The 26715-nt window shown below is 46.1% G+C and overlaps 2 protein-coding genes across 9 annotated transcripts in view; both read right to left on the reverse strand.

Moving 5' to 3' along the window:
- Ttll4 (tubulin tyrosine ligase like 4) overlaps nucleotides 1-6851 on the reverse strand; it is a 51258-nt gene extending 44407 nt beyond the window's left edge. For 2 of the 6 annotated variants that reach the window (XM_076550050.1, XM_076550048.1), the window contains exon 1: nucleotides 309-447. The gene's annotated coding sequence lies outside the window, so the exon portion shown is untranslated. Of the gene's footprint in view, nucleotides 1-308; nucleotides 448-6380 lie in introns of those variants that run through there. The other 4 variants (XM_006972183.4, XM_015985749.3, XM_076550047.1 and 1 more) reach the window with 4 other exon arrangements.
- Nucleotides 6852-21683: 14832 nt separating this feature from the next.
- Stk36 (serine/threonine kinase 36) overlaps nucleotides 21684-26715 on the reverse strand; it is a 30858-nt gene continuing 25826 nt past the window's right edge. For all 3 annotated transcript variants that reach the window (XM_042260098.2, XM_015985724.3, XM_042260099.2), the window contains exons 23-27: nucleotides 25697-25868; nucleotides 25308-25455; nucleotides 24933-25080; nucleotides 23635-24381; nucleotides 21684-22633 (exon numbers count right to left, since the gene is read on the reverse strand). In XM_042260098.2, coding sequence (XP_042116032.2) covers nucleotides 22490-22633; nucleotides 23635-24381; nucleotides 24933-25080; nucleotides 25308-25455; nucleotides 25697-25868 — 1359 coding nt within the window. In that variant the 3' untranslated portion in view covers nucleotides 21684-22489. The remainder of the gene's footprint in view (nucleotides 22634-23634; nucleotides 24382-24932; nucleotides 25081-25307; nucleotides 25456-25696; nucleotides 25869-26715) is intronic.

Genomic DNA, 26715 nt, shown 5'->3' on the forward strand with positions numbered 1-26715 from the left:
CTGACCGGCAGCACACTGAAAGGACAGCAATTTCATGTCACAGTACAGCAATAATTATTGTTACAGCTTCAAATAGTCTATGTGACAACCAAGAGGCAAGATCTGAGGGACAGCTCGTGGACAGCACCCAGGTGAGACGCCGACAGAGCACTTAGATACACTGGTGGTGCACAGTGCCACGGTCGGGAATCCTAGCACTTCCCAGGTAGAGGCAGGGGTTTAAGGCTATTCTCAACCACACAGTGAGTTCCAGGCCAGCCTGGGCTACATGAGACCCTTATCTCAAACAAAGTAAAACACAAACCCACTTAAGCTCATACACTCTTGTGTGTGTCACTCGAGTGACTCAACTGCCAGATTTCTTCTCTGTAGAACACCATGTTTACTTGAAAGAATGAATGACATAAGCGACAAAGTCCTTCAGACTTCAGCATCTGGCAGACATTTCTGGAAAATGAAACAAAGTAAAGCCTGTCACTTCAAGTAAACAGCTGACAGTGCTTAGTGCCAATGAGAAAATCTGAGCTTCCAAAAGAAAAATCAGAATTTTGGCACAACTGTATCCACCACTTGAAGCAGGACTGTTTTTCTGGAAATTGTGATGATAATACAAATGGCTTTTTATTTTACTTTATATAAACTTTTAACATTTATTTATCTACTTGTGAGTATGTGTACATGTTAATGTCACAGTATAATGTGGAGGCCAGAGGACAATTTCATGATTCTTCTCTCCTTCCATTATGTGGGTTCTAAGGATTGAAGCCAGGTCATCAGGCTGGGTAGCAAGTGCTATTAGCTGATGAGCATCTCAACGGCCCACTCTTGGTGTCTTCGGACAGGGTCTTGCTATGTAGCACAGGTTGGCCTCAAATGTAACAGGTCCACTGGTGCCACCATGCCTGCTTTCAAATGTGATTTTTTTAATCCCGTGTAAGAAACAGGACAGTGTTTGAAGAGCTGTATAACTCAATCAGTGCCTACCACATGATATCATGGAGTCAAGAATACATACAAGCTGGTGTGGTGGCCCACACCTGTGGTTATCGCACACTTGTGAGACTGATGCAGTAAAATCTTAAAATTCTAGAAAAATCTGAGCTCCCCAGTGAAAACTCAACTCTGAACAACCAAATAGCAAACAAAGCCTTACCAACCAAGAGTTGATCCTTCTTTTATATAATACCAAAGTATAATACTCACAAGCTCCTGTGTTTCCGGCCCTTCTAACCATCTAAGGCCAAATTCTCTTCTTTTTAATATTTCTGTTGTTGTTTTCTATGTCTAAGTATTTTGTCTGTATCTGTGTCTGTGTACAACAAGGATGCAATGTTCAAAGAGGCCAGGAAAACCAAAATCAGCAGTGAGCTTGGTTCTCTGGAGGAACAGCCAGTGCTCGTAACCACTAAGCCACCTCTCCTAAATTTTCTTCCTAACACAAAAACTAATATATCAAAATAGAATTGAGTGAAGAAATAAGTATGAAAATCCAGTTATCTTCTCTTCATCTAAAAAAAAAAAAAAAAAAAAAAAAAAAACATCTAATTCGTTCTCAAAAATGATTTTCATGCCAGGCGGTGGTGGCGTATGCCTTTAATCCCAGCACTCGGGAGGCAGAGCCAGGTGAATCTTTGTGAGTTTGAGGCCAGCCTGGGCTACCAAGTGAGCTCCAGGAAAGGCGCAAAGCTACGCAGAGAAACCCTGTCTCCAAAAACCAAAAAAAAAAGGATTTTCATTTAAAAACATTAATTTATACTAACCATAATATGTAAATAATGGACCTATTAATTTTTCCAAATGAAGTAAATTTCAGTTTCTATAATATGGTAAATTTGAGATATACCTCCTACATTACAAGAAAATCAAAGCTATAAACAGTGGAACATGCCTGTAATCCCAGCACTCGAGAGGCAGAAGCAGGTGGCGTAAAGGCAAGCCTGGTCTACATATCAAGTCCCACAGGCCGGGGGGACAGGACATAATGAGATCTTTTTTTAAGATTTTTTATTTATTTATTATGTATTATATATACATATATGCCTGCAGGCCAGAAGAGGGCACCAGATCTCATTACAGGTGGTTGTGAGCCACCATGTGGTTGCTGGGAATTGAACTCAGGACCTATGAAAGACCAGTCAGTACTCAACCTCTGAGCCATCTCTCCAGCCCAATAATGAGATCTTGTCTAAAAAAAAGTATCACTCATCATCATGGTCTAGGGATACAAATCATGGTAAAATGTCTGATTAGCACACATAACTCCCTGGGTATAATCTCTAGTGTACACACACACACACACACACACACACCTGACTAGCATGACACACGCACACACGCACACATACACGCACACACGCACCCCAATAATACTTGAAGATGAGAAAACTCAAAGAGCTTTCTGGAATGCATGAAGCAATCAAAGGGGAGGTCTGAGAGCAGCTGGCCCAGAGCAGCACTGCCTATCCAGAACACATCCAGGAGGCCTCTAAAGGACAAGGTTCTGGGTATTTCAGGGCCCAAGAGAAATCAGCATTGTCAGTTCCCAGCTCTCACAGAAAAGGTGAAAAGTTCAGGGTGTTGGAGATAAAAACAAAACATCTTTCTCTGTTTTTTTTTTTTTTTTTTTGGTTTTTTGAGACAGGGTTTCTCTGTGTAGCTTTGCGCCTTTCCTGGAACTCACTTGGCTGGCCTCGAACTCACAGAGATTCGCCTGGCTCTGCCTCCCAAGTGCTGGGATTAAAGGTGTGCGCCACCACCGCCGCCCGGCTTGTTTCTCTGTTCTTTACTGGCAGGTCAGGGCATCTGGTCCCAAGCTAAAATCCAGGGAGATTATGATCAGACAATTCCAAGGTCACAGAGTCTGGTGGGAAAACGAACCCCAACTCCAGATCTTAAGTGCTGAAGAGACTCTGCAGCAGGCTCACTTCCCTCTAGTGACGGCTCTCCACCACGCGGCCACTCTTTTCAGTTGGCCATGCACTCCTGTCTTCCTCCCATGCTCCCCCTCCCTCCCCCTCAGTGCTATCTCCTCTGAGCTCAGTCTTCTCCCTAGGCTAGGGACACTGCACTGCTCCCCGCCACTCTCCCAAAGCTAGCCTCTTCCACTGCAACCACCTCCTCCACTCAAGAGCGCCAGACCTACAAAACGGCTTCCTGGGCCCTTCTTCCTGGACACGGTGTGGATGATTCTACTCCAAAATGTAACTCTGATCTTCCCCTCACAGCTGTGGCTCTGTGTAGCTCTTAACAGTCTCCTGACCCATGTGGCCACTAAAGGTGGAAACCCAGACCATTCCACTCTAACCCTTGTCCACCTTTCTTCATTCTGCCAGATTTTACATCTTTCTAGGCTCTGCATCCCCACAGTACCAACCATGAAAATCTTCACTATCTCTGGATGGCCATTTTCTCACTGGCTCCTTAGGAGAGACCAGGAGTTAGACACTCCTTGATAGGCAGAAAGATGACTAATTTCCAAGATGGCCAGCTTCTTCCTCAACCTCCACCCTTGAAAGAAAAACAACAACAACAACAACAAAACTGGGGCTGGAGAGGTGGCTCAGTGGTTAAGAGCACTGACTGCTCTTCCAGAGGTCCTGAGTTCAATTCCCAGCACCCACATGGTGGCTCACAACCACCTGTAATGAGATCTGGCGCCCTCTTCTGGCCTGAAGGGACACATGCAGGCAGAATACTGTATACATAATAAATAAATAAACCTTTAAAAAAAAACTGCCATGCCCCCTGCTGATGGACTGGCTCAACAAATTCAAGGTCTAATTAGGACATGTCACACCACAGTTTTGGACCAACTAACTATCCTGTCTTCAAACTGACCAGCCCTAAAATAGGGGAGGACTCTCCAGAGGCTTTAAAATCCCCAGGCCTTGAGAAAAGACTAGATTTTTGGCTTTCCAAGTCCCCTCTCTGTTTTGCAGAGGATTTTTTTCTGTGTGTCCGGTTGTGCATGTTTCCTCACCTCCCCCCCAATAACTTAACTGATAGTCTTTTTGTGGCGCTAGAGATCTCTCTGCTGCTGCCTGTTTCGATTCAGATTTTTCCTGCCTTTTAATTCTTTAACTGGCAGGGAAAATGAACTAATCAAGACCCCTAAGCTGTATCATTTCTAGACTGTGTCACTTGGCTCTAGTCTGAAATCCTTAATCAACCTACCCACCCGCCCTTCTGTACTCTTAGACACAAACCTGACATTATTTTCCTGCTTTTTTATCTTTACATGGAAAAATATACTCATAATTTTACTCATTTCTTTCCATAAGAATTTTTTTTTCTTGGTTTTTCGAGACAGGGTTTCTCTGTGTAGTTTTGGTGCCCTGTCCTGGATCTCGCTCTGTAGACCAGGCGGGCCTCAAACTCAAAGATCCACCTGCCTCTGCCTCCCAGGTGCTGAGATTAAGGGCGTGAGCCACCACCTCCCTCCCCAGCCCCATAAGAATTTTTTAAATTGTGTATTCCAAGCCAGACACAGTAACTCACACCCATAATTACAACACTAGAGTTCAAGATCACCCTGAACTATAGAGAGTGAGTTCAAGGCTAGCCTGGGCTACTTAGTTGAACCCCTCCCCCTTTAAGAAACAGCCAGGACTACTTAAAAGACCCTATCTCAAAAACACCCCCTCCCCCCGCAAAAAAAAAAAAAAAGAAAAAGAAAAAGAAAAAAAGAAATCACAGCTAGGCAGTGGTGGCACAACCTTTAATTCTAGCACGCCAGAGGCAGAGGCAGATGGATCTCTGAGTTCAAGGCCAGCCTGGTCTACAGAGCAAGTTAGTTCCAAGATAGCTCTCAATGAATGAATGAATGAATGAATGAAAGAAAGAAAAAAAGAAAAGATCTAGTCACATTTAACTGCTGTATTTTTCTGAACTCAGAATACCCACAAAACAAACAATCTGCACAGCCAGTAATGTGTATTAGGGAAAGACAGGAAGGAACTTATCCGGGTTTAGAAGGTAGCTTAATTACTAGAGGCTTTCCTGTAATCAGCATCTCCAATGCCATCTTAGTATGGCATTTAAGAAAAAAAAAATTTCTTTTGCTTTCTCATATAAATTTGCAATATGTGAAAGACACATTCCCTCCCTTTCCTTTTAGGACCCTCTTAGAAAAGAGTTACCTAGAAACTGTTAAGTCAGGAAGTGGATTCATTTAAACTTATAATGTGAAGTCTTAGGCCCTAATAACCCCAGCTCAAAAACCACCGCTCTGGAGGAGACAGTTCTAATGCAGCAAACCCCCCTGAAACCGTTTTTGATCCCTATGAACGTTCCTCTTGCCATCTGTTATAGAAATGGCCCATAACAAACAACTCCACTCTGCTCTTTCCAAGCCTTGCTGTATCTTTTTTTTTAAAGCTACTTTGTAACTTGAATGTCTTCCCACCTCTTATTCCCACAGAACATTTGATAACTTTTAAGACCAGGCTTAAGAGTCCAAGTCAGTAAACAGCCAGTAGCATTCCCGGCAACAAAGGGGACAGTTTTATGCAAATAATCCCCGTGTTTATTGCAACAAATGAAAGCATAGGATCCGAGGATGTCTTCTCTCAAAGGGTCCTCCAGATTATTGCAGATTGGCCAAATGAACAAGCGCTGAAATAAAGGATGAGATTTGGAATATCCAACATGACTCCATAAAGGATGGGTTTCAAAGAGGGATTAAAACATTTCCAAGATTCAGAACTGGAATGTAAAGACTGGAGGTGGGGTGACGTATTTTTCCGAACAAGTCTCGGTTAAGTGCTCCATTTCTATCACAGCACATACCACACAGTATGGCAAATACTTGATTAAAAAATTCCCCGTTCTGTAAACTCTTGAAAGCATGTTTGTCTTGCTCGCCAATGTACCCTCCCTAGGACCTTCCATGGTGTGGCCTCGCTCATCACCTACTACTTGTCGATGTTTATAAAAAACTGTTTGTAAATGATGAAATGAGGAAATGGCTAGATAAATGAGTTCAATTACATAGGATCGCAGCTCCTGCTTGGACTCTAGAGAAGTTCTGGCGGATAACTGAGAGTGGGGTCGAGGAAGAGCAGGCCTTGAGAAGAGCCTGGGCTCCAGCCCAAGCCAGAATTTAAACCGCAGCGCGGCGGGAAAAGAGGACACGCTGGAGCCAGGACCGAGTAGGCTGCGGGGCTCGGGCCGCCCGAGAAGCCAGCGAAGTTCCCCCCGCGTGGCGGCTGCCCGAGGAGGGCTCGGGAGCGGGCCGGGGAGGAGGCCGCGGTGCCGGCCTCACCGGAGAATGGCGAAGTGGCGGACCGGAAGCGGGGCTGGGGGCCCGTGCCAAAGGCCGGGGCCGAGGCAAGCGGGAGCGGCCGGCCGGGGTGGGGCCCCAGCTCCGCGGCCACACTCACCTAGGGTACCCTCCTCCTTCACCACGGCTTGGCGCCCGCTCCGCGCTGCTTCCTCGCTGCGCCTGCTGGGCGAGCGGGCGACCTCAGGTGTCCCTGGCAACCACGCTCTGCCACGCGACCCGCACTCCGCCGCCGACGCCGCCGGCCGTCTGCTGCGCACTGCGCGCGCCCCTAGCGGACAGACCGAAGGCCAGGAAGGGGCGGGAAAGGGGGCGGGCCCGAGGCAGGCGCGCCGAATCCGAGCGCTTATGCTGCCTAGAGAATGGACGGGAGAGGGGGATGGAGGCGAGGAGGGGAGGTTTAAAAAAAAAAAAAAAAAGTGCAAGAGAGTTGCGCACGCGCAGCCTTGGTGGCACTCTGGAACTCTGCGAGCGGAATTCTGGGAACTGTAGTCCTGCAGTTAAAGGCTCCGTTCTGGGAATCCACGACTCAATTCATTCTACCTAACCACTGTGGACTCTCTCTGACCGTGCCGCGCCCAGACTCTATTAAAGAATGTCCACTAAAATTCCATGAGTCAGATAAGAAGAGGTAGCTCAAGCCACTTTGACTCCCTCCCACTCACCTTTCTCTAAATTCAACCGTGTAGAGGGACAGGACTAATCGGGGACGTAACTACAACTACCTACCTGCTCTGTGAGCTTCAATGGAGGACTTGAAGAACTTTTTCATTCTCACCCCACACAGAAGAGATCTGCCGCCTGTTTCAGATGTCATTGGACCTACTGAATTTTAAGAACTACAGAGACAGTTGGAGGGCAAAAGGATCTTTCTCAGAGAGCAAGCTACTGAAATTTAGAGAATAATCAATGAGAAGATGAACCTGATGGAAATAATTTAGACCACAACAAGGACGCTCAACAAAATATTTAGGCGTCATTGGTGGATGGTAAACTATTAAAGGATTACTTGGCCAATCTTAGATCAGGAAAGCGAGGGTAGTCGTCCAGTTTGTCTCCTGGTGTGATTTAGATTACACAGCAGTATTTATGAAGTACAACATATTTTATAAAACGTTAAATTTTAACAGAATTTTAAAAATTGAATCTGAATCCAATCAAGCATTGGCTGTAATTTCCAGTATAGAGGATATAAAGGGAAACAATTGAAAAATGTTATAGTCAGATAAATACAGAATTTGAGCCAACATGCAGTATGAACTTTCTTCGACAAAATGGAAGAGCTGCGGCTAGAAGAAAAACCTCGTAGTTAAGAGCACACTACCCTTCCAGAATACCTGAGTTCCATTCCCAGGACCCATGTTGTGTGGCGCACAGCTGCTGTAAACTCCAACTCCATGGTATCTGACATTCTCCTCTGATGGCTGAGGGCACCTGCAGTCACTGGGACATAACCACCTGCCCCCCCCCCAACACACACATAAATAATTTGGAGGGGGGGGCAGGTTTCAAGACAGGGTTTCTCTGTGTAACAGTCCTGACTGTCCTGGAACTCAATTTGTAGGCTAGGCTGTCCTCAAACTCACAGAGATCCGCCTACCTCTGCCTCCCAAGTGCTGGGATTCAACATGTGTGCCACCACCGCCTGGCAAATACTTTTTAAGAAAGGAGAGAAGTGTTTTAGATGATAATATGTAAGAGGTGGGGTCAGCTAAATGGCTCAGCAGATAAAGATGCTCACCGCCAACCCTGAAGATCTAAGTTCAAGCCTTAGGACTACATGGTGGAAAGAGAGAACAAATTTCACAAAGGCCTTCTCTAACATCCACGACTGACACATTTGTAGTAACTTCTTATGAAAGCCACAGGAAATGAAACCACATATTTTGACTTTTGGTGACTTAGGAGGTATTCTTGTTTTCTGGGGAGCATAGAAGTTCTGAGGGTGTAGATGGCATAATGTTAGTGGTTTGTTATTGTTTTAAAATACGGCAGGAAGGGTAGGGGAGGTGATCCAGTCAGTAAAGTGTTTGTTGAACAAATATGAAAAACTAGGGGTTGGGGATTTAGCTCAGTGGTAGAGCGCTTGCCTAGCAAGCACAAGGCCCTGGGTTCAGTCCTCGGCTCCCCCCCACACCAAAAAAAAAAAAAAAGAAAGAAAGAAAAGAAAAAGAAAAAGAAAAACTAAGTTCATACCAGGAGGCAGTACTCGGGAGGCAGAAGCAGGCAGATCTCTGTGAGTCCTAGGCCAACCTGGTCTACAAAGTTGAGTTCCAGGACAGTCAAGGCTACACAGAGAGACCCTGTCTTAGATCCCTTATTCCCTCAAAAGAAAAACAAAGCTCATATCCCCATCACATAAAAAGCTGGGCACAGTTGTGTAGGCCTGTAATCTCAGTGCTTGGAAGGTAGAGACAGGAGGATCCCTTCTACTTGTTGGCCAGTCCATTTAGCTTATTGGTGGGCTCCAAGTTCAGTGACAGACAGTATCTCAAAAATTAAGATTGAGAGTGATTGAGGAAGCCACTCCACATAAACTCCCTCTGTACACAAACATGTACATGCATAAAAAATGTAAGTAACCAAATAAAATGCTATAGGAAGGTCAAGGGTATGACCTTACCTAGAGAGAATGCTTACCTAGAGAGTATGCACAAGGTTATGGATTCAGTTCCCATCACAAAAACCAAACAGCTGGGCATGGCAGAATACACTTTTAATCCCAGCACTCTAGAGGCAGAGGTAGGTGGTCTCTACCAGTTCAAGGCCAGCCTGATGGAAATAAAGAATTCCAGGCCAGCCAGAACTACATAGCGAGATGCTATCTTAATAACTAAGTTAATACATAAATAACCAAAAGAACAAGAGTATGAAACCCTAACATCTACAGAAAACACACCTTAGTAGTAAGGAGTACAGTTATGATCCAGGTCTGTCTGTCTATCTGCCTTCCTTTCTTTTCCTCCTTCCCTCCCTCCCTCCCTCTTTTCTTCCCTCCCTTCCTTCCTTTCTTGTCTGGTTCGTTTTTTGAGACAGGGTTTCTCTGTGTAGCTTTGCGCCTTTCCTGGAACTCGCTTTGGAGACCAGGCTGGCCTCAAACTCACAGAGATCAGCCTGCCTCTGCCTCCCAAGTGCTGGGATTAAAGGCGTGTGCCACTACAACATGCCATCACTGCCCAGCCCAGCCAGGTCTTAGTTCCTAATACATTTTTCCACGAAAGGGAACCAAGCATCTTTGGAAAAGAGATTGATTCTAGGCTTCAGCAGAAAATATATGAGCCTGGAGTCTCTTGTCATCAGGGAAGGAAGCCTTGCATACAGCGACACGCACACATAACCTCCCACAATGGTAGGAAAGAAGTGTGTCACAGGAATTAATTGAAACGGCTCCCAACAGACAAGGCTGAAACAAATTAGGAACAAAGTAAAGAAATACTACTTCCTAACCCAAATAACCATGTGTCCTTGGAATCATTTGGTACCTTAATAGAAAGGACAAATCTGGAGAAGAAATCTAAGTATGTAGACACTCCATCATGAAGGGGGGAGGGGAGTACCCCCTCTCCTTAATTATGAGTAATGCCTGTGTGGGGCAAAGAGAGTTGTTTACAATGGAGAAATCCTACAAACAGAGTAGGATATGGTGCTTGTATACTTATAATCTCAGCACATGGGAGACTGCGGTAGAAGGATTGTCTGAAGCCAACCTGGGCAGCGTGGTGAGTTCCATGCTGGCCAGAGGTACATATGAGACCACGTCTTAAAAAATAAAACCATGCCAAACACTTGTGCTGGTTGACCGAGGTCAGCATCAAAACATGAATCATGCTCATAGAATGCACTTGGGGTATATGGGTACCTTGCCTCTGCTCCCAGAGGTGGCACTGGCTCCTTTGTACATGAGTGTTTATGTGGGAGTGAAAGTGGACACCGGCGATGACATCAGAAAGGGGATGTGATGGATCTCAATTGTCAACTCAACTGGAATCCGAAATCAACTAAACTCTGTGCAGTCCTGTGAGGGGCTTGCTTGACCAGATTACTTGAATCCTGAAGACCGTCCTAAACAGGGGCAGCTCAGATAAAAGGCCAAGGAAGAAGGAAATGTTTGCCTTTTTCCTGCTCATCTTCACTCTTGCTGGAAAGTTCGTGCATCTATCCTGTCATTACTGAACTCTTTCACTGATATTAAAACGAGTTTCTTTGGGCTTCCAGTATAGACTAGAGACCAGGAGCTCTCCAGAATATTCTATATCTTCAACACCAGATTAGGACTGCTGAGCCCTCGTGACTGAACAACTACAGGATTTCAGGTTCTCTACTGTGAGGCAGCCATTGATTTTGTTTGTTTGTTTGTTTGTTTTGAGCTGAGGATCAAACCCAGGGCCTTGTGCTTGCTAAGCAAGTGCTCTACCACTGAGCTAAATCCCCAACCTGAGGCAGCCATTGTTAAACTACCCAGACCATATTGTGTAAGCCAATGTAATAAGTCCCCTTTTGATACATACGTTCATCCTGTCAGCTCTGTTCCTTTACAGCAGTGATCCTCAGCCTTCCTAATGCTGTGAAGCTTTTAATATAATTATTCATGTTGTGGTGACCCTCAACCATGAAATTATTTTGGTTGCTACTTCATAACTGTAATTTTGCTACTGTTGTGAATCATAATGTAAAATATCTAATATATAGGATATCTGACATGTGACCCCTGGGAAAGGGTCGTTTGACCCCCAAATGGACTTAGACCCACAGGTTGAGAACCACTGCCTTAGAGGATGCTGACTGCTCCAGGAACCACAAAAGATCGAAAAGAGGTCTGAAGGGGGAGGGTGGAGAGGGTGATAAATAGTACACACGAGACATGAAAGCAGAAAGGGGACCATTGGAGATGGAAGGCTACAGGGCATAGGACGGGAGAGAGGTCAGGAGAGAGAGCAACCAGAACAAGGTATGAAAATGTCATAAATGCAACCTCCTGCTCTGTAGGATAATTAAATATGCAGATTTAAGTCAGGCAAAAAGGTACACACCTGTTCAGGAGACTGGGGCCACAAGATGCTTGAGTCCAGGTGTTTGAGCCCTGATATTAAATAAATAAATAAATAAATAAATAAATAAATAAATAAATAAATAAATAAATAAATAAATAAAAACAAAAAAATCCCACTCAGGCTGGAGAAAGGGCTCAAGGGTCATGAAAGGCTCTTTGGACTGGACTCACTCATGTCAGACAGCTTGCAACTGCCCAGAGTTACAGCCCAGATGCTCACCTCTGGTCTCCTCAGGCACTCACATGAACATACCCACACACAAACATGTAAATAATTACAAAAGTAAAATCTTTTTAAAAGAACACTTTTGTTTCCTTTTAAAAAAAAATATGACACTTTATTTTCCTTTGTTGCTATGATTTGAGATAGGGTTTCTCTATGTGGCCCTGGCTGTCCTAGAACACCCTCTGTAGACCAGGTTGGCCTCGAACTCAGAGATCCACCTGCCTCTGCCTCCAAGTGTTGAGATTAAAGGCGTGCACACCATGCCCAGCTAACACTTTACTTTCTTAACTTTGGTAATCTTCCTCCCCAAATTCTAAAACCATAGTCTACCCATTGAAAAAAAAAAAAAGTGAGATAAACTACATAGGAGGGTGGTCTGAAAAATAACACGACCAGTATACCCCAGAAACACGAAAAACAAGGAAAGTCTGAGAAATTGTTTCATCCAAGAGGAGCCTAAGGTGACAGCTAAATGTAACATGTATTGGATCCTAGAACAACAAGGAAAGGACATCAGATAAAATAGGGCTGGTGAGATGGCTCTGCTCTTCCAGAGGTCCTGAGTTCAATTCCCAGCACCCACATGGTGGCTCACAACCATCTGTAATGAGATCTGGTGCCCTCTTCTGGCATAAAGGCATACATGCAGATAGAACACCTATGTAAAATAAATAAAAAAGGGGAGGGGACAGGAAAGAGGAAGGAGGGGAAACTGCAGGATGTAAAATAAATAAAAAAAAATTAATAAAAAATAAAAAAACAAATCTTTAGAAGATACTTTTATTAAAAAAAAAAAAGCCAGGTGTGGTGGAGCAGGACTTTAATCCCGGCACTCGAGAGGTAGAGGCATGTAGGTCTCTGTAAGTTTGAGACATGCCTGGTCTACAAAGTGAGTTACAGGGCTGTTAAACAGAGAAACTCTGCTCTGAGAAGCCAAAAAAAAAAAAAAAAGGCTAATAATATGCCTGTGTTGTATAACACTTTAAGTATTAACAAGATATCATAATATGTAATGTGCAATATCCTAAATAATAGAGGAAATAGGGACAGGGTATAAATGAACTGTCCACCCTATTTTTCTACAAATTGAAATCTATTCTAAAAATAAAGCATACGTATTGAAAAATACATCAACTGAAATCTGCCTAGACTATATTAACCGAGTGATTAGAAGCAGCTTCATCAATAATGGCAAAAAGCAAGCTATTTGGGTGGGAGCTCCACCTCAGCCCCTGGCACCCTGGCATCCCTATACCCAAAGAGACTGGAATGTTCTGGTGGAAGATCCACCTCAACTCCCCTCCCCATCTCTTTCCCCAAACCCACCCCTTCAAAGCCCGCCAAACATGGCTCCCCCCCACCCAGAGGCTCAAGACCACACCCACAGGGTATATAAGCTGCTTTCTGGTCTCTCTTCCACGTCTCCTCTCCTGGGGGCAGGGGGGAGGCCCGGGCTGGAGAACTGCCCAGGAACACTTTACCAATTAAACAGGGGCTTTTTCTAATTCGGTCTGATTTGGTCTGATTTGGATTGCTGCGTTTGCAGGGAGGCTTATCAGGATACAAAATCTCATCACAAGCAAGCAGTTGGAGCTGATCTGTGATTTGTAGTGTTTTCAGTCTCCCTCAGTTAAGTTTCTTTTTGCAGCAGGTATTGGTTCATGCAGACACTCCTAACTTGTCAAAATGCTGAGAATGGTGACTGCTGAGCACAAAGCCATGGACGGGATATCCGTATTGACTCCATCCCTATCCCAGGTGCAGGGAACTTTGCAAAAGATAGGGTAGGAAGGGTGTACCCACTGTGCTAAGTGGTGTGTGCCTTTAATACCAGGACCTGGGAGGCAGAGGCAGGGGCAGATAGAGCTCCCTGAGTTTGAAGCCAGCTTGGTCTACAGTGTGAAATTCCAGGCCTGCCAGGGCTACCTAGTGAGTCTCTGTCTCAGAGTGAGTAAGGGTGGGGAAAACAAGGGGGAAAAAGAGCCAGCCGTTGTTGTTGGTGGTGGTGGTACTTGCCTTTAGTCCCAGCACTCGGGAGGCAGAGTCAAATGGATCTCTATGAGTTTCAGGCCAGCCTGGTCTAGAGAGTGAGATCTAGGACAGGCACCAAAACTACACGGAGCAAACTTGTCTTGAGAAAAGAAAGAAAGAGAGAGAGAGAGAGAGAGAGAGAGAGAGAGAGAGAGAGAGAGAGAGAGAAGGAAGGAAGGAAGGAAGGAAGGAAGGAAGGAAGGAAGGAAGGAAGGAAGAAGAAAAAGAAAGAAAGAAAAAGAAAGAGAGAAAGAAAAAGAAAGAGAGACAGAGAGAGATAGAAACACAGACAGACAGAGAAAAGGAGAGCCTGAGACTGGTGAAGAGAGTTGGGCATGGCGTGTGAACTCACAACAGATGAGGCAACCTGAACATGATCAAGCCAGTCAAAATTCCAGCATGATTGCTGTAGGGGATCCTGAGGCCCCACTCCCATCTGAGGAACTCTTGGTAGTTGATGGCTGCTGAGGGAGAGTCATTTTTCTTTGGGGATGTGGTCACTGATGTTACCCATGTTCCAGTGGATAGCTCCATACCCATGACCATGTGAACAGCATTAACTGGGCCCAGTAGGCTATTTAAAAATAGAATAAGAAAAACATGAAGCTGGGAAGGAGATATGTAGGAGCAGGCAAAGGGAGTTTGGGACAGGAGTGGGGATGATCAAAATACATTGCATACATGCATGAAGTTTTCAAAGAATAAATTAATAGGTTTTCTGTAGCCCAATAATAGGTTTCTGCAATGACACAGTAAGCCAGATCAAGCAGAACTGAAAAAGTAGAAGAACAGGTATATTTGAGTAAAGCAACTCCCAGGTGAGTCTTCAGTCTGAGATTGAGGCTAGGAAATCACACACTAGAACTAAAGTAGGGAGTTTATATAAGTTGTAGGCAATGGGTGATGATGTATCTGCCACAAGCTTGGTTTATGCCCATGCATGGTCAAAAGCTGAAAACTTTAGGCAGGGACTTGGCTGCTGGCAACTTCAGGGGAGGTACTGCCATAGCCACTAAGAATGTGGAACTGGGTTTTTCTTGCGGGCTGCAAGAATGTATTATAGATTCAGCTGTATATTAAAGATATACCTAGAAATTTCAAGGTATTTTTCTAGAGAAAGCCATTTATCATGGAATTTGGTGTTACTCAGTTTTTAATATTTCAGCTGTCTTCTACTATGAAATTCTTGTGTGCCCATATACTATTAGACCATATTGGCAAACAGTGTAAGCTTCTCAGATGCTGATCCTCTCTCTAGGTGACTAACCCCCCTACAGAGCCTGGGAGACAAACAGGCTGTAGATGCATAGCTTTGCTTCTTATGCAAGTGAAGCTCAGACCATCCCTTGCCTTCAGGCCTAATGGCATTCCCAGAGCAATTGACTCAGGACAAAGGAGGTTTTTGCATATCCAGGTGGAGTGAAGAGTGAGGCAGAATTCCTAGGGGCAGAGAGTCCTGTGGCAAGGAGAGAAAGAACAAGGCAGTTTGTTGTTGTTGTTGTTGTTGTTTTTTCTGTAGAGGGTTGACAGAGGCACATGGCCGGAGAGAAGGGAGAAAGGCAGAGATTCTGTAGCTGGTAGGTCAGATAGATGTCTTGTAGAGTTTTCTCAGAGCCAGGAGTAAGGAGCAAGGAAAGAAAGGTGCAGGATGAAGGAACAGAGGATGAAGATGAGGTCAAAAGCATAGGAGCTTAGGAAAACTATGAGGATAGGAAAAGTGGGCACAGGGAGGAGTTGAGTGTGAGGACCGAGCTGAAGCTGTACAGATAGAATTTTGTCATAGAGGAATAAAGTAAACAGATTCTTTCCTGAAGACAATTCTCACTGTTCATGGTTTCTCTTTTGGGCCCCTAGTCCATTAATAATATTTGAGAGCTTTTCTGGGGCCTTCCCTTTGTTTGGAGATCTCTCTTTGTTTGAGTGGGCAGGGTTTGGAGAGAGAGAGGATTGGGGCTTTCCGGATCATGCAGGGACAAGCTGGAGGTTCCAACTGAACATAAATACTAATTTAAAAATGGCAAAAAGCAACATGATATGGTACACTAGGAAAACACATTACCTACATAGTGTCCCTGCCAAAAATGACTAACAGAAAACAAACCTCAGAGAAATTTGACCTGTTCTCTTTGAAAGTGTCAACCAATGTCATACTAGACAAGCCAAGGCTATGAGGTGGTTTCCGGGGTTGAAGAGATGTGACAGCCAGAGGTGGTAACACATGATGCCTGTGGACTGAGGCAATGTTTAATTGTAAGACATAGATTACAATATTTTAGAGATGTCAATTTCCCTAATTAAATACACCATAGTTACACAAGGAATATCCTTGCTCTTAAGAAATTTGCACATTATTTTGTCAGTGGGGGGGGGTGTTTGAGATGAGTTTAGGTGTAACCTAGGCTGGCTATGAACTTCTGATTCTCCTGGTTCAGCCTCCTATGTTCTGAGATCACAGGTGACGGCTATGCCTAGTGTGATGGCTATGCTTGGTTGTCAATTTGACTATATTTGAAATGATACAGTCACAACCCGAAATGGAAGGCATACTGAGAATCCAGATCTTGAGTCTGGAAGGCCTGTAGAAGGTTAGAAGACAACTCTCCAGAGTCGATTCTCTCCTGCCACACCTGTGGATTGAACTCAGGTGGTCAGGTGTGTGTGCACCAGTCCAACAGACTCTTTATGGAGAAAAAAAGAAAGAAAATATAGGGCTGGGGAATGGCTCAATGAGTAAAGTGCTCGCTGTGCAAGAAGGAGGACGGACCTGAGCTTGGATCCGCACAGCCTGCATATAAGCTAGGCGTGGTGGTGCAGGTCTGCAATCCCAGAACTCCCAAGATGGAGATCGGCAGATCCAGGGGCTTGCTGACCAGCTGGTCTAGCAGAAACAGAAAGCTCTAGACTGAGAGAGAGAGAGAGAGAGAGAGAGAGAGAGAGAGAGAGAGAGAGAGAGAGAGAGAGAAGCAATTGAGGGAGACATCCCAATGTCAACCTCTATCTAACGTCTCTACAAATTCATGTGGATGAGTGTAGCCACATGCATGCACACACATATACACAACACATACAAATAAGAAAACATGGACAAGTGTGGTAGTGCTCATGATCCCAGTTCTTGGGAGGTAGAACCAGGAAGACATGGAGTCCAAGTCCAGCTGTGGCTATATATTGAGGTATATGAGATCTTATCTTCCAAAGAGAGGGGGGTATGAATGTGTATGTGTCATATATGTGTGTGTGTATTTCCAGTAATATACATTATATTATAATATATATTTATTCTCTTCCAGTAATATATATTATACTATATTTCCAGTATGTATATATACATATATATGACATTCTAATACATATCAACAAGTCTAATTGTGGGAAATTCTGCTGGTCAACTAACTGTTTCCTTTAATAAGATGTATCAAAAACTATTTTATATTGAGTAAGTGTGTGTGTGCACATATGTGTGTTGATGTTCATGCATAACAGTGCCCGGTGTTTACATGGCTCTGACAAAGTCAAAACCTTATGCTCACACAGTAAGTACTTTTCACACCAAGGTTTCTCCAGTTTCTATATTTAGTCTTGTAAGACAGTCCATCGAATTCTCTCTTTTTTGTGTGTATCTTTTTGGTTTTGTTTGTTTGTTTGTTTTGTTTTTTGAGACAGGGTTTCTCCGTGTAGTTTTGGTGCCTGTCTTGGCTCTTGCTCCGTAGACCAGGCTGGCCTCAGATTCACAGAGATCTACCTGCCTCTGCCTCCCGAGTGCTGGGACTAAAGGCATGCACCACCACCGCCCGGCATGTCCATCGAATGTTCTCTTTAGCTCTCCATTTGAACAAACTGTGAGTAAGGAATACTGATGTAAGATGAAGTAGTTAATATTAAACTATTACTATTAATTTTGTCATTTGGTACAGTACTGTAATTTTCTTAAAAGCAAACAGTCCTAATGTTAATACACACACCAAGTACTTAGAAGTATATTTATTTAAAATGCCTAAACAACAAAAAAATGGTATCTGTTCAAGTAGTGATAATATGCATTAACCTACTATTGTGTGTATATGGTGTGTGTGTGTGTGTGTGTGTGTGTGTGTGTGTGTGTGTGTGTGTGTGTGTGTGTGTCTGAGAGACTCTCCACCTTATTTTTGTAGGCAGGGTCTCACTGAACCGGGAGCTGTTTTGGCTAGATGGGCAGGCCAACAAAGCCAGAGGATTCGCCTGTCTCTGTCCCTGCAGTGCTCAGATTTCAGCAGCACTCCAAGCCCAGCTTTTACATGGATCCTGGAATCATGTTTGTGAAGCAAGCACTTTACACACCGGAACCATTTCCCTAGCCCTCGGAGTAATCCTTCCCAGAGCATCAGGTAAAGCACATTGCTCCTTTGTGCTAACCCCTCCCATTGATCCCGACAGCATTTATAAAAACTCTCAGCCGGGGAAGGACTACAAACCTGCACCCGCCCCATCACTCCCTTCCTGCCCTCAATACCTTTTCCTACTCTCTTTTCTTTCTGAGACAGGGCCTCGCCATATAGTCTAAGCTGGCTTCAAATTCACAGTCCTGCTTCTGCCTACCTAGTGATGGAATTAAAGGCACGAGTCGCCATGCCTGGCTGCCTCTCCATCTTTGCTTTTTTTGGTAAACTGGCTTCCTGACAACTCCGCAGCATGGCAGCCATGGTTCAGTATGGGGCCTTCGAGATGTCCTCGCTGCCTAGATCCTTCCCTCCGCGCACTGTGCACTCCACTTCCTTCGAGGGACAGCTCCGGCGCACCTTCCAGGTAAGAGCCCACCTGACCAGTCAGCTGAGTACTTTTTTCTTCAATAAATTTATTCATTTTACATCCTGCCCGAAGTTTCCCCTTTCTCTCCTTCCGGTCCCTCCCCCCATCGGCCCTCTCTTCCCAACCCCCAATCCACTCACTGCCTTTGTTTCTGTTTAAGAAAGGGCAGGTAGCTGGGCAGTGGTGGCGCACACCTTTGATCCCAGCACTGGGAAGACAGAGCCAGGTGGATCTTTGTGAGTTCAAGACCAGCCTGGTCTACAGAGCAAGATCCCGGACAGGCACCAAAACTACATGGAGAAACCCTGTCTGGAAAAAGAGAGAGAGAGAGAGAGAGAGGAAGAGAGGAAGAGAGGAAGAGAGGAAGAAGAGAAGAAGAGAGGAAGAGAGGAAGAAGAGAGGAAGAGAGGAAGAGAGGAAGAAAGAAAGAGCAAGTAGCCGGGCAGTGGTGGCGCACACCTTTAATCCCAGCACTTGGGAGGCAGAGGCAAGCAGATCTCTGTGAGTTCAAGGTCAGCTTGGACTACAAAGTGAGATCCAGGACAGGCTCCAAAGCTACACAGAGAAACCCTGTCTTGAAAAAAACGAAAACAAAAAACAAAAGGAGAAGAAATAGTAGTAGTAGAAAGGGCAGGTCTCATGAGTATCAACAAAAAACATGGCATATCAAGTTGCAGTAAGACTAAGCACCTCCCCATGTATTAAGACTGGGCAAGGGCTAGAGAGATGACCCAGGGGTTAAGAGCACTGACTGCTCTTCCAGAGGACCCACATGGCAGCTCACAACTGTCTGTAATTCCAGTCCCAGGGGACCTGACACCCATGGCAAAAGACCAATGCACAGTAAATAGAAATAATAAATTAAAAAAAAAAGAAAAAGCCGGGTGGTGGTGGTGGTGGTGGTGGTGGTGGTGGTGGTGGTGGTGGTGCATGCCTTTAATCCCAGCACTCGGGAGGCAGAGCCAGGCGAATCTCTGTGAGTTTGAGGCCAGCCTGGGCTACCAAGTGAGTTCCAGGAAAGGCGCAAAGCTACACAGAGAAACCCTGTCTCGGAAAAAAAAAAAAAAAAAAAAAGACTGGGCAAGGCAACCCAGTATAAGTAGGGTCCCAAAAGCCAGCAAAAGAGTCAGAGACAGTCCCTGTCCCCATTGTTAGGAGTCCCACAAGAGGACCAAGCTACACAACTGTAACAGATATGCAGAGTGCCTAGGTCAGTCCCATGCAGGCTCCCTGGTTGTTGGTTCAGTCTCTGTGAGCCCCTGTGAGCCCAGGTTAGTTGATTCTGTGTTTTCTTGTGGTGTCCTTGACCCCTTTGGCTCTTACAATCCTTTCTCCCTCTCTTCTGCAAGATTCCCTGAACTCAGCCGGGCGTTGGTGGCGCATGCCTTTAATCCCAGCACTTGGGGAGGCAGAGCCAGGCGGATCTCTGTGAGTTCGAGGCCAGCCTGGGCTACCAAATGAGCTCCAGGAAAGGCGCAAAGCTACACAGAGAAACCCTGTCTCGAAAAAAACCAAAAACAAAACAAACAAACAAACAAAAAAAAAAGATTCCCTGAACTCCACCTAATGTTTGGCTGTGGGTCTGCATGTTTCCATCAGTTGCTGGATGATGTCTCTCTGATGACAACTGGGCTAGGTACCAATCTGGTCAAAGGAGATGGCCAGTTTAGGCTATGTATGTATCTGCTATTGCTAGGAGTCTAAGCTAGGGTCTTCCTTGTAGATTCCTAGGATAATGCAGACTATTGGGGTCCAGCCCCTCGATAGCCTTCACCCAGAGTTCCAGAAGAGAAACTACTCAGATTAATCTGAGGAGTCACTAATGAATCTACGTACACAATATTCTTTTTTTTTTTTGTTTGTTTGTGATATATATTTTTTATTTTACAATACCATTCAGTTCTACATATCAGCCATGGGTTCCCCTATTCTCCCCCCTCCCACGCCCTCCCCTTACCCCCAGCCCACCCTCCATTCCCACCTCCTCCAGGACAAGTCCTCCCCCGAGGACTGTGATCGACTTGGTAGAATCAGTCCAGGGAGGTCCAGTCCCTTCCTCCCAGACTAAGCCAAGTGTCCCTGCATAAGTTCCTGGTTTCAAACAGCCAACTCATGGTATGAGCACAGGACTTGGTCCCACTGCCTAGATGCCTCCCAAACTGATCAAGCCGATCAACTGTCTCACCTATTCAGAGGGCCTGATCCAGCTGGGAGCCCCTCAGTCTTTGGTTCATAGTTCATGTGTTTCCATTCATTGGGCTATTTTTTTTTCAATAATTGAGTAAAACTGAAATTTATTATATGCCACAGTCATCCTAGGGACCTCCATGCACCCAGAGTTCCAGAAGAGAAACTACTCAGATTAATCTGAGGAGTCACTAATGAATCTACGTACACAATATTCTTTTTTTGTTGTTGGTTTTGTTTATTTTGTAACAGCCAGAACCTGGAAACAACCTAGATGTCCCTCAACTGAGAAATGGATAAAGCAAATGTGGTATATTTACACAATGGAGTATTACTCAGTTGTTAAAAACAAGGACACCAGGAAATTGGAAGACAAATGGATGGAACTAGAAAAAAAATCATCCTGAGTGAGGTAGGAAGGGAAATAGAGATTTTGTGAATGGACTGAGGGCAGATGGGGATGGGAACATGAGTGATCAGCTTAGTACTTCTTAAACCCTTTTCTGTGCTTTCTTTTTAAATTCTAGAGGTTTTTTTGTTTGGTTGGTTTTGGGTTTGTTTTTTGGTTTTTTTTTGTTTTTTGTTTTTGTTTTTTTGTTTTTTAGACAGGGTTTCTCTATGTAGTTTTGGTGCCTGTCCTGGATCTTGCTCTGTAGACCAGGCTGACCTTGAACTCACAGAGATCTGCCTGCCTCTGCCTCCTGAGTATGCTACCACTGCCCAGCTCCACAGCATTTTTAGAATCATCTTTCTATGTAGTTTATCTAATTCACTCACTTTGTGAGACTGGCTGTGTTCAGACTGGTCTTAGACTCCTGAGAATGTGATCCTCCTGCTTCAGCCTCTTTGGTAGTTGCCGACCCACCCACCTTCAGTTCACTTATTTCAATAAGTTCCCTGTCCCCCCGCCACACCAAAATAGAAACTGTGACAGGCACAGTATCTAGTACACAGGAAGGTGTGTGTGTGTGTGTGTGTGTGTGTGTGTGTGTGTGTGTGTGTGTGTGTTCTGAATTAAAATAATATGGAGAGCAGGAAATTAAGGAGGGTCTTACTTTTGCTCAAGTGTAACTACAGTGGATAATGAGAAAACTCCTTATGAAGTACGGATAATCACACTCATCTTTCATTTCTTACAAACTTTAATCAAGGAAGGACAGAAAGATACCTTTCTTCCCCCTCCCTTTTCTGCTGGGGACTGAACCCAAAACCTCATGTATAGGCAGGAGCACTCACCACTGAGCCACATGAAGAGGACTCTCCCCATGGACTGGATGGAGAAAGCAGGGCCCTGGAAGCTTGTCTTGGTTAAGCTTCCTAATACACACACAGTTAGATTCTAACTAATGTGCTGCCAAACACCCATTCTGGTAAATTGGAATGTGTGTGTAAACACACACACACACACACACACACACACACACACACACACACACACACGTACTTCCCACCCATAGAAGGCTGAGGAACCCCAACAATAGAGGTGATGACATTTATCCCCACAAGCTAGAACTGAGACAGAGACCAGTGTACATAAAGCAAAAATAGCTAGATAGATCATAGGAGATCCAGAAGGGAAGAGATCCAGCAAGGCGGACGTGTTTTCCTAAGGCCTGGGTGGGTGGCATGGTCCTGGGGTTGAAGGCACATTCCTGGAGCAAGAGCCCTGCACGTAGGAAGGAAGGAATTTTCTCTGGCACCAACAGTGATGATGAAGTTTACTGATTCAAATCATCATGAATCTAGGGAAAGGAAGGAGCTTTAATATGAAAATCTCTTCTAGTTTCTTGCTCACAGGGGAGTTGGCAGCTTATCACTCTTTTTCAGTCTCTCCAGCTCTCAGCTGAGTCAGTAGCTTGGGTAGGAGAATAAGAAAGACTTGGCAACGGAAGGGTAGTGAAGGCTGGAAGAAGAGCCCCAGGAGTCGGGGTCACGTGCTGTGGGTTGGCCTCAGGAGGTGGATGAGTTTCCTGCAATGTCTGGCAGAGGCAGGCCTGGTGCTGCTATTCGGCAGTAACTGGTTCCCCAAAGAGAGCAAGGCTAATTTCTCACTGGCACCCAGGGACACCAGCACCTGTGGGATAGGAAGCAAATGGCAGAATATGATGTAAGGGTGAGAAATGGTGGTGTTGGCACATGCAAGGGATTCCCCTTTAACCAAGAAAAGAGAAATGGCCTTCTGGGGACTTGGGATAGACTGATCAAGACAAGAAATCTCAAGAGCTATGAATCAATAAGACCCAGGTATGTATTTGCACTCTCTTTGGTACTGGCCATAGAAATCGATGCACCAGGTGACCCAGTTACTTGTCCCTGGTAAGAGGTTACGGAAAGCAGCAGTAACTGACAGGAAGCCTGAACATCTGCTTCCCAGTGGGTTCCGCATCTCTGACCAAGCATCTCTTTTGTGGTTTCCCCACATGGATTGTGGGAAACTCTTTTAGTGCCTGCACCACCCTGTCAATGCCTGTGGTTCTAATGCCACCACACTGACCGATTCTGCTCTGGGATCTCTCAGATGTGTGACTCCCCCTGAGTTCTTTAGAGACTCAACAGTAAGCAGAAGAAGCAAACTAAGATAGTATTGGATGAGTATAGGCTCTAGACCCCGATTGGTGAGTTCAAAAGTCTCACCCGGCAGCACTTGGACAAGTCACTAAATTATTTATGCTTCCGTTTCCTCGCCTACAAAATGAGTGTAATATAACAGCTTAAACTAGATAATCCAGGTGAAATGCTTAGCGCCGCACTAAAAACGAAAGCAGTTGGCAGCTTCATGGCCTCAGTATCTCCTGGTTTCCCCCATCTCCCTTCTGTTTTGTGTCTGGAAAGAGATAAGCTATGATTCTTGGGATCTCAGGCATGTCCTAGCCCAGGGAGCCTTCCAGATCCCTTCCCTTCTCTAGGGTGGGAGAGGGAAAAAGAGAAACCCATCTCCAACGTACTGTCTTTGAGTTTCTTACACCCAGACAGGGCCATATTGGCATTTCTAGGTGTTGTAGGTCCTCACAAACTACACCAGAGAAATGCTGTAGGGCCTTTGGTCATCATGGCTCCTGAGGCCCGTGGCTTTACCTGATGAATACAGGACTCTTGTCGGAGGCTCCGCAGAGCAATGAGGGCGGCCTCCTTGACAGTTGGCTGAGGGTCTCCACATGCCATTTCTAGGAGCCGCTGGGGTACTTGGCACTGTAATAGCTCCTTGCCCAGTCCTTCGGGTCCCAGATTGCCCAGAGCTGATGCAACATTGCGCCGGATACCATCCTGAGGATCTCCAAGCAGCTGGGTCAAACTGGGCACTGCAGCTGCCAGGGCAGGTCCCAAGGGACCAGCCTGGTAGGCCGCATTGCCCACAGCAAAGCTGGCACCGCGGCGCACGGCAGGGTCCTTGTCTCCAAGTCCTAGCAGCAGAAGGCTGAGCAGTCCTGTCTGGCTCTGCAGTGCCCCACGTAGGGCCATGCTGTGCTGTAACAAGTGTCCCAGAAGCCCGTAAGTACGCACCCGCACGGTGTTCTCTGAGTGGCCCAGGAGGCTTCGCAATGGCCGATAGGATTCATCAGAGCCAGCCAGGAGCTCCTGGACAAAGGACAAGTGGCTGGGGGATAGAACCCGGGCTGTGTGGGTCAGCAGGGACAGAAGGTCAGAAATCATGAAGGGCTGGTCACTCAGCAGAACAATAGAGAGGAATGAGATGATGGTCCTGGAAGAGGTAGCCACTGTGTCCACAAACTGCTTGAGAGAGGTGGGATCCATGAGGGCCAGGCGTGTAAGCAGACCAATGGGCAGCTCTGCTTGTAACAACGGGAGGTGGTGGCAGCAGACCTGGGAGAAATCAGAGTTTGGTGAGCGAGTCCAGGAGAGGGAGAGGAACATCGCAATGCGTGTGTGTGTGTGTGGGGGGGGATGGGCAAGAGAGACATATCGAGCCAAGGAGAGAACTGTCCCAGCAGCAGAGCCTCACCCCCCACAGCACCACCCATGAAACCCACGTGGAGCTCGAGAGCAGGACCTTTCTACATTCACACCTGGCTCTGCAAGGGCACAATTTTCTGCCTCCAGAGACCCAAGGAATACTGCCAAAGAATGCCAGGGCAGTAATTCCTGACCAAGGAGCTAAGCTACAGTGCCTGGCCTCCTGACTGAGTGCCAATAGAACCAGACGAGAGGCCAGTGGACGGGGAAGACCTTAGCCCAGCTTCAGCTCCATGTCTCTGGGTCTGAGTACTGTCTCCACTCTAACGCTTCGGTCAAGCTAGAGGCCCTACTCTGTGAGGGCCTAGGAGAGCCCTAGAGCTACTGGGATGTGAGTCAGAAGATACAACACTGGCCACCTTCCTTTCCCACCATGGCACCTGAATAACTCCGTCAAGTACCTGCAGCAGGCAGATTGCAACTTCTGAGTCCCTGAGGTCGGCCAAGATGCCTACAAGGAGGTCAGCATCCACATCCAGGGCAAAAGGGAAGCAAAGCAGCTGGCACACGGAGAGGACCACGACAGGGAGGAACTCGGGCCCCTGAGGCCTAGGAAGGGAGCAAACCGGGGGACCCTTTATGACCCTTCCCTCTCTCGTGTCCACTCCCCAGGCTCCGCTCTCCCAATCTCCGCGACTCCTCAGGTTCCCAGCCTGATTCTTACCCCACTTCTAGCCTTACAGCTCAAGCTGTCAGCTCCTTCTCTCCTGCCCCCACCTCTACTTCCCCTTGCTGGCTCTGACTCCGAGTCTCCTGTTTTCCCAGCTCAGACTCACGCTTGGCTCAGGTGATGCAAGAAGCTGGGGGAGAGCAGGTGCTTCAGGGTCAACATGAGGATGCTTCCATGCTGGGACAGGTGGCTCAGGCATAACTGGGGCTCCTGGGTGAAGACGGCCATGGCCAGGCTCAGCAAGGCCGCCATGCCTGAAGACAACAGAGAACGCAGGCCTCGTGAAGCAAGCAAGATGCCCAGCTGCCCCCATCACCCAAGGACCCCATAACCTGTCTGGTCCTTCCTGTCCCCCATTGGTAGGCAGGTCCTTGATCGTCTCCGACACCCACTCTGCACATAGTCGGGGTACTTATCTGTGGGCTAACCCAGCTCTAAGCTGCCTCCTTTTGAAAAGGGACCTCTACAAACAGAGCTATGCTAAGAGAGAGACACCTTGGGGTGAAATCAGTGTCCAGTCTGGCTCTAGGCTGGGCGGACTTGATAGTGACAGATCGTCTTCCTGTACAGTCACCTCCTCAGGTAGCCTCAGGGCCATGGAAAAGCGGTGCCACAGAATGGTCCACACCTCGGAAGCAGCCACGTCCCTGGTCAGGCCAGGCTTCCCCTGTTGGAGAGGAGGATATGCAGAAGTCAGGGGTCCAAACTCCTCTGGTCATCTCTGCCCCTAACCATACAGGGAAGCAGAGTCACTGAAATCATTCCTGCTGTCTTCCTGCATGACATTTCTGCATTTTCCTCCCTTTCCTTGCCCATTTCCCCCTTATCATTCCTCCTTCCCTCCCTTCTTCTTTGTAGAAAATGGCATCTTATTAGGTATTCAGGCTACCCTCACATTTATGATCCTCCTGCCTCAGCCTCTCAACCCTAAGACTGTAAGTCTACCACACCCAGCTTATGTTCCTTTCCTATCGTGACTTAACCCAATCTCTCAACCTACGAATGTGCCCATTGAAAGCCAGGAAATTATCCTTTTCAGATCAGCTCATGTCAAGGCCAAGTTGTGTACAAGTTTTTTTTGTTTGTTTTTTGTTTTTTTGGTTGTTTGTTTGTTTTTGTTTTTTGCTCTTTTTTTCCGGTACGTTGAGACAGGATCTTATGTACTTCAGGCTAGTTTCAAACTCACTAAGTGGCCAAAGCTGGTCTGGAACTCCTTGATTCCTCCTACCTCTGAGTGAAGAAAAGTTTTATCTATACAACAATAATAAAAATCCATAAACCCAAACCCCAAATCCAGATCCCAGTGAAGCTGCTTTTCTCCCCAGATCCCTGGGGCAACACAGCTGAACAGCTCACTTCAGTGTCCTGTTGGGGGGTGGAGGGTCGGCGTGGGGATCAGGCTAGTACAGTTAACAGCAGTGTGAGGGGATAGGTAAGCATGGGCTGCTTCTTCATTTCTGTCATCCAGTGGCTCCGAAACAGGCCCAGTTCACCTCTCTGCTTTTCACCTATCT

The sequence above is a fragment of the Peromyscus maniculatus genome, chromosome 13, assembly GCF_049852395.1.
Source record: "Peromyscus maniculatus bairdii isolate BWxNUB_F1_BW_parent chromosome 13, HU_Pman_BW_mat_3.1, whole genome shotgun sequence".
In the NCBI taxonomy this organism is placed as follows: domain Eukaryota; kingdom Metazoa; phylum Chordata; class Mammalia; order Rodentia; family Cricetidae; genus Peromyscus; species Peromyscus maniculatus.